At 42.0% G+C, this 8293-nt stretch overlaps 1 protein-coding gene across 1 annotated transcript in view; it reads right to left on the bottom strand.

Moving 5' to 3' along the window:
- Positions 1-210: 210 nt before the first annotated feature.
- BCR (BCR activator of RhoGEF and GTPase) overlaps positions 211-8293 on the bottom strand; it is a 356931-nt gene continuing 348848 nt past the window's right edge. The window contains exon 23 of the mRNA XM_069215112.1: positions 211-8077. Within this exon, the coding sequence (XP_069071213.1) occupies positions 7988-8077 (90 nt within the window). The 3' untranslated portion in view covers positions 211-7987. The remainder of the gene's footprint in view (positions 8078-8293) is intronic.

Below are 8293 nucleotides of genomic sequence, written 5' to 3'. Positions count from 1 at the left end.
GGCAATCTGATCTGCGGTTTCTTTTTCTTCACCAGGCCCTCTCGTTAGCTGTCTGGTTCAAGAAGGCAACCCTGGTGAGCTGGACGCAGCTCACCAGAATGTCACAAAGATACAACAAAATGTATGTACAAGTAAGAAGTGGCAATGTTAAACCAAGACCAGCAGAGCCTGCATACCATTCAAACCCATGATGGATTTTTTTTTTTTTTTAAAGACACAAAAATAAAATTATCTACTAAAAGTGCTTGGCTTTCATCTCCACCAGATACATCGGAGCTACGTTTATAATTTATTCTTAATCTTTATATTTAAATAAATAGTTCTAACACTTTATTTTCTTCTGGGACGACCACAAATATAACACTTGCAGGATAGGTGAAAAACACTAACATTGATAGAAGAAAATGATTTTGGGATGCAAAGAATAGCTGTGGTGTTGGATGGAGCAAAAGCTTACATCTGTGCCATTCAGAAACAGACAAATCATTGTATGAACAAGAAATGTACACAGTTGGAGAGATTGGAAGTGGGCAGTGTATTATGTAGATGGTGCACAATATGCACCAGTAAGAGGCAGTTTGCTGTATGGCCAGAAACATCTGTGTTGCAAGGATTACACCATGGCTGGTAAGCTACATGGACACTTTGCAGCAGAATGCATCCAGCAAGCGCGTAAGAGACCCAGAGTTGTATAAAGTGTATGGCTGGTTAGGAACATTTGTCATACAGGTGAGGGGCTCATAAAGCGTTTGGGTGAACCAGACTAGACACTTCCCTGTATAGAATAATGCTGAATGAGGTTTAGCATTCGTTAGCCAAGGATAAACCTCTGTTTCTGCCAGGACGACAAAGAACAATACACTACAAAGTTATACGGACCGTGGCGAAATACGAAGTTGAATTCGTATGGCTAGTATGTTTGCAATATGAGGTAAAGCGTGTACAAACGGACTAAGGCTATATATAATGTTGTAGAGGCTGCTCTGTATTTACACACAATGTAATTTTGTCTCACCTGCTGCATATGGTATCGGGCAGGATACAGCTCAGCACAATCAACTGCTGAAAGAATATTAAGGGTTCTGCTTTGTATAAACCGTAGACAAACAGAATGTAAAGAAGTCTATTCTGTAAGGTCTGGTGCTTACAGAAATACTGCTCTGCAGAGTATAGCTAAGTGGAATGCAGATGGTTTTTCTGTGCGTGGACCCTCTCTGACTGGAACATGGAGTATTCTCCAATACATGGACCCTTGCTGGATGGAGTGCCAAGGATCTTCTCTTTCCACCACTGTTATATGGAATGTGGAGAGCTCTCTGTTGTTTTGGATAATACTGTAAGGAATGTGAGTATTGTTTTTATACGTAAAGCATTGGATAATGGAAGGTAGAAGATTCATTCTTGTTTAGACCATTGTTAAACAGAATGTGGAGATTATTTTGTGCAAAAACGAGAGGTGAATGGAATGTTGGGGGTACTTCTGTGTGTGGGTAATGCTGGAAGGAATGTGGAGAACCTGCCTCCGCAGAGAAAATCGTTGAATGGAATGTTAAGGGTCCTTCTATAAATGGATCATTAGGGATAAAAAAACCTTCACGTATTGTCTAGCAACCAAAGCCGCTGTATTGCATCTTTAAAACACTGCTCAATTTGATGCATCACTACAGGGGATGGGGCTCTGCATTGGAATGTGGAGAGAAACTGTTCTACGTTAAGTAACACCGCCCAGTGCAGGCAGTGAGGAACACAAACAAGTGATGAGGGCGGGCAGTTCATGAAGCCTTCTTCTACTCCCCAACACCCTCTACTGGGTTACACAACCATGTTCGGCCCCATGTTTGCCCTTTACACCTATTCATCGCTTGGCTTCCCTGCATCATATTCACTGTTAACTCAACGTTACGAATTCGTTGCTACTGCAACAACCAGGTCGAAATGTTCTGAAAATCAGTGCCCTGCTTGGAGTGGGGGCAAGCTTGCCGGAAGTATAAATATACACATATAGTCATGATACATCGGCTCCAAGTTCTGTAATGTATACTTTGTCCTTGAAGACCAGATAAAAGCAGGCTATCTGGCAGCCACTGCCTCTGGTCGATGCAGGCTTGGCTTCACATCTTGCTTTAATGAAGAGAAAAGTTCTGCTGCTCTTTAACTAAGGAATGTGAGTAAAGAGGCCAAGCAAGAAAATATATTCTTCTGAACGATATAGCCACTGGGCTGAATGGAAGTCTTCCATCTCCCAGAGTATACCCTTAAAGTAGCTGCTGAGAAGGGTGAACTGCAGAAAGAGGACCGTCAGCATACAAGGGAACTTGTCTCTAGTGACCAGGGACACTCTTTAGGTTGTCTGCAGGAAATGATACTACAGCGAAGATATTCTATGACCCGGGGAGCACTTGTCTTTTATGGTGTACAACGAATAGTGGGCCTGACTTCATTCAAATATGCTTCTATGGAGAAAGCCCTCCGGTGTGAACAGCATGCAATAAATCGGAGCATCAGTCCGTAGGTCCCTTACTTGTCAGCCTCTCTGATGCAGTACCTAAGGTTACAAAAAGACTTAAAACACATCTCTTTAATCATTTTGGAGGCTGACATGTAGAAAGGAATCCAGTCTAGTTAAGATGTGGCCTCTGCCGTTACCCAAATATACAAAGAAAAATCTATCTCTCTGGGAATCACAACATGAAAACTTTGTTGAAATTACAGGAGGAAAACCTTCATCAGTAATAAATAAGTAAACCTTTCCTTGGAGTTACTGGCGTAAAAAGACCCTATGTACAGCAGCAAGAGGAAACTGAGGCGCAACCTCAAAATGTAGGTACAAGAATATTCCTCCTCAAAATAACAAGAGTAAAACCCCCTACCTTATATTGTGCCTCGTTTTATAGTTGTAGAGGAAATCCCTTGCTCCTCCTGACCAAAGGAAAATTTCAACTCAGAATCCTAAGATCAAAACTCGCTTCCTTCCAATCACAGGACAAAATGTTTGTCCCTCGCAATTGCAGAAGAAAACTCTTCTTCCCCACAATCATAATAGTAAACGCTCATGAGAATCACAAGTCTCTTTCTGCCTCAGCGTTTCATAGGAGTACATCCTCAGAACTATAGGAACATTTATTTTCATAACTTTAACAACTTTTGTTTAATAACCCCGCCTTACATAATAACAGGAGAAAATGTTATCTTTTAGTAAAATTCTAAAACGTCAACCCTGCAGAATCACAGAACAAAAGCTGCCTATCTTAAATTCTAAGAGTGAAACGTTACTTGTCCGATTCACATGTTTAAGTCATATCCTCGGAATCAAACCTTCCTCTTAAAATGTATAATAAAATATTTAAGAGTGAGCCATCCCCACTCACAAGCAAAAGAAAAACACATCCCTTTTGGAATCATAATATTAAGATCCCAACCTTAAGAAAAATGGACCAGAGTAAGATGATGTATAGCACACATACCTTGCAGCAGCCATGAATTTAGAGCCAACACAAGGTGTTATTTCATAATAGGCATGACATGCGGAGCCCACTGACAAATAGATGCTGTGCATACAAGAGGAGTCCAAGTACATATGTTTTATAACCAGCACACGTAGACCTCTTAAGAGACATCTGCATCGCCACTTAATAACTTCTCCTTAGACATAAGACCTGTGACACTCACTTATAAGTGGTATGAGATAACATACCATAGGGAAAACTACTTGCTCAGCACCTCTAATTAGCATTAGGGTTATGCATCCTAAACTATATGGAGCTTCATCACTTCTTGCTGTGACTAGCTTATGATCCTAAGAGATGACACAGTTTATACCACGAGGGACTTCACTATTACAGCATGATGATTCCTAGTCACAGAGGATGCTTCATTCCAAAAAGAGACTGCCTATTAACTTTCAAATGTCACATGAGGTCAAGAAGACTGTCATAGACTCTGCTACAGCTGTAAGATGTAAGACAGAACAGTACATGATGATGTCTCAATTGCCCTGCATTGATAACGCCTACAGTATGTTGCCTCGAAACCTGCCCTTTGTAATAATGTTTTTTGTTTTTTTCTTCCTTCTCAAAATAAATACAAATTCTTTTTTTTTAAAGGCTCTGTCAAAAGACATCACTGACTGCATCTATGAACTTGTTAAGAATGAGAGCTCTAAACACCAGCATAAACAGGTTATTCACTCAGCCATGACAATATGTCAAAGGAAATGAAATAACGGTTGGTCATCTATGAGGCCAATTGACATAATGGAAGGTTTGCTGATATCAGGCTAGGGATCTGCACTGTCAAAAAATGCACTTTCACGCCCACATCCCTATAATCTAAGATAAGAAAAATTCCCTGCCACCTCTGCTCAACAGGTAGTTAGATGTAACCTCGCTCACACACCAAAAGTAATCTGCAACAGGCTCAGCAACTATGCAGACACTGTAGAGTACGGAATCAACCACTGCAGCTGCAACACTGCATATGATTCTGATGAAGGAGGACTCTGATCTGCCGGGGCAATCAAGCTCTTCTATAATCAAGCTAAATGTTTTGGGTCTGTGGCCCAAATAAGTAAATAAGTAAAACCTGTGCTTATTCTTTTAACATGTGACATTCTAGAAAGAGTCCATTTCACCTGTGCTTCCTGGTTTGTGTGGTGGTGCCAGGCACATTGTGCAAATGCAAGGACGGATCAACAGTGGCATCCTTTGCAACAGCTCAGTCCTCCGCAATATATTACACTTACACTTTGCAGAATTCAAGAGGACCAAGGAGTGAAAGGTATGTCTGGAGGACTGAATGACCAAAAGAACTGGCAGTATGGTGGGTATTACTTGTCCCTAGCATACAGTAAAAGCATGGATGATACTAAAATATTTAGCATTAAACAGACCAGGAAGCACACCAAAGTGATTCCATTAGTTTAAGAGTGTGTATCCCCTAAGGCAAAGTGACAGCAGAGTTCTCCACATCCACACCACGCGAGCACAACAAATCGGTTCTAATGCATCACCACTCTAATGGAATACTGAACTGCGGGTGCTACTGCCTGGCTGGCCACAACGATGGGTGAGGTGTCCAGGCTAAAACTAATGTGCAGAATCGTGCCTCGCCCTTCATGATGGAAGAAATAACAGTTTATCGCTCAACGTTTTTTGAATTTTGGCTACTGGTTAGGAAAGCTGCTGTGCCACTGCAAGAAGGAATTAGTCGTATTTGGCATCAAATGTTCATGCACGAAAATATGGCATTGGAAAAAAATAATTTCAGCCGTGGAATAAGCTAACTCTTATTGTCTGCCACAGCTGAACGCTTCCAATATGAATTTTAAAGATTAAGAGTGACCAAAATCCCAGCTTCTGGCAATGTTGACCATAGTATAAATTTGTTGGGAATGCTTGTATCTCAGGAGCAGGTGGACCTCAAAGATAATCCTGCAAACAGTCCGGAATATGTTACCTAGGTGTAAGGGAATATTCTTAAGGCTTTACTCAGACATGAAGCGGAAGCCCACAAGATGCAGGCCCATCTCTTAGAATGCAGAATGACGCATGGATTTCCCTGAAGGGTGGAAGACGGGGTAGGTCTTCTCAAACTTATCCCATTCACAACCGCCCCTCCTCACAAGTGTTTCAGGTTTCATCATTTTTAATGAGCCTATTTTACTCACAAAAGCTTAAAGGGAGCAGCAGGGACAAAAAACCCATTAACAGCACCACCAAATCTCAATATTTTCAGGGAGACGAAGAGGGATAACAACAGTGAAAACATGACATCTTTCTGCAAAAAATATCCTGCAAGAGTTGACACCCAAACACTTATATATACATTTACACTACGCAAATAGGTTTGGCCCCAGGAGTGCTGTTATCTCTGCTATATGCTCTGTTAGGAACTGTAAGGTTGTTCATTAAACAAGGTACTGGACTCGGGGCTCCATGTACCTGTTAGGGGCTTTCTCGTGCTCCAAAGAATAGGCTCATGGCAGATGCGACTACCTTTGTACACACCTAAAAGGTCTATCCCGTTTCATATTATAAGACCACACCTCTAAGATGGCTTACAAGCACCCACAAAGGATCTGTGCTGACTAAAGAACCAAGCACCCGCTTACAGAAATCTTCCCCACCATGCTCCATTTAACATGATATTGCAAGCCAGAGCTGCTTAGGTCTCTATGCCACCATACATCACACAGGTCTTGGGTGCTCCTATTTTGTCACGTGGCACCTTCTCACTATGATATCCATCTGTATGGCCTCAGTACACAGAGAAGGAAACCGCATAGTAAATACAAAGTGTGTCTGGCTAAAAAAGAATCTAAAATCCAGCAAACTAGAAAAATTGGCTCTGAATGAGACATAAAAATTGTCCTGATGCTTCACCAACTGCAAACATCAAAACGTTGGGTCATAAGCATCATCGCAATGTTGCTGAGTTCCTCTGTGTAGGCATAATATTAGATGCATGTTCAAGAGGGGTACCGAGCTCACATGAGAGATTGCTTGTATCATTACAGGAGAGGAAGCAGGCCTCAGTTTGGCAGGACAGGTAGAGGGGTGTTGGTCTGCAACAGCGGAGGACATTTGCATAACATTCTTTTACCAAGACTCCCTCAGAAACAACTTCCAAATTATTTTCTTTCCCTTTACAAAAAATGTACATATTTTTTTTTTCTCATACGTATACTGGTGATGGCTCCATTGCAATGTTTTCAGGACCTAACTTGAAATGTAAGCACATGAACCGATCTCACACGGAGTCCATCCGCTGATTGTAATTGGACAGCCTAGGGACATTCATCAATTTTTGGAATGTGATTGTCTGAGATTCCTAAATAATGTTTCGATGTGGCATTGGAATGTAAGGTAAAGGAAAATCAAAGGAGCTTCAAATCTTATGGAAAAGGTTGGCCAAACAAAATCCAATCTGAATTGGTGTAAATACCAGAATCTGGACCCTGCGTTTAAGTATTCTCAATAAAGTGGTAGATTCGGCAGCCTGAAGTGCTTCTGTCAACTTCTGGTGTAAGAACGAGCAACTTCCGAAAAATTTCAAATAATTTGGAATTTTCAAATATGTTTTAGTAAAACGTTGCCCATGGTGAAAAGTCTGGCACTGGATTACTTTTCTCTTTTTTTAAGAACAAATCCTAATGTGAAACACCTGAAACCCAGTGGCCTGTGTTATACAGTTCATCATGACAGGCCTCGTAGCTTCCCCGTGCTGGCTTCGATGATGTTGTACACACTAGAAGGCCCTGCATCGTCTTGCCCCATGTTCTGCAACACAGGTCCTCACCAATTTAAATAACTTCTTTCTGGTGGAAATCTGATGAGCGACTTCTGAAAGATTTTGATGATGAGAACCTGCTATTCTCAGTGGGCGTAGCTCAACAGCTCTGGAATGTCTCCCCGCAGCCACATTCCAGCATCCTCGCGAACTGCTTTAGAATGTTCTCAGTGGTGGCAATCTAGGATTGTAAAGTGCTCTCGAAAGGTCTTTGTCGCACATAACATGACTAGTAAGCAGCAAAAAGGAAGGTCGGCACTTGGATTTTTTCAATCCATTTCCCAGGCCTCCTCACAAATCGCCCAGTTTAAAAAATGAAAAATATGGGAGTTTTTCCCGTAATAAATTAAGTAGATTGGAATGATGCACCCATCTTTTTCCCTTTTCGGTCATCTGCCCCAACAAGGACAGAGAACTACCCAAAGGGGCGAGTGCCTTTTTTGTTTTTTTGAAGCCTCTTGTTTCTATTTCAAACACGTCCTGCAGAGTCCATCGTTTCCTGCTCTGGTCACAACGAGAATGAGGTCGCCTCATGTGTCCACATTTCCCAAACCGCAGACAGGCTGGAATCGTGGATGGCCAGCAGGATGGTCGTGCAATGTCTGTCCAATGGGCGCCTTTGAATTGGCAAGTGACAGGCTCAGATGCAACGATGAAAGACATGTCCAGCAGCCACCCTTTGCCTGCCACGTCCACGTGGCTACACCTCGGTGGAGAAAAGGATGCTCTGCCGTTTGCTGTCCGGTGTGGGGAGGGTTTCCAGCTGCAAGAAGTATAGGAGGACCTGCACCTGCAAAACATGAGAAAATAGATAATGAGCAAACGGTAATCGAGAAAACAGGTGGAATGATGACCTGCATGCAATTTCAAAGGTAAGGGATTCCTTACAATCAAATGTACATCAAAAACGTGTGCTGAACACAACCACGAACCGAACGAGAATCGGATAGTGCAAGCAGAACAGAATAGTCTGTCACATATAGGAGTAGAATGCCACTGTCCGGGT

This window comes from Pleurodeles waltl, chromosome 11 (assembly GCF_031143425.1).
Source record: "Pleurodeles waltl isolate 20211129_DDA chromosome 11, aPleWal1.hap1.20221129, whole genome shotgun sequence".
NCBI classification, from domain to species: Eukaryota; Metazoa; Chordata; class Amphibia; order Caudata; family Salamandridae; genus Pleurodeles; species Pleurodeles waltl.
Note: the sequence above shows the minus strand (reverse complement) of the source record. Positions and strands in the feature narration are given on the sequence as shown.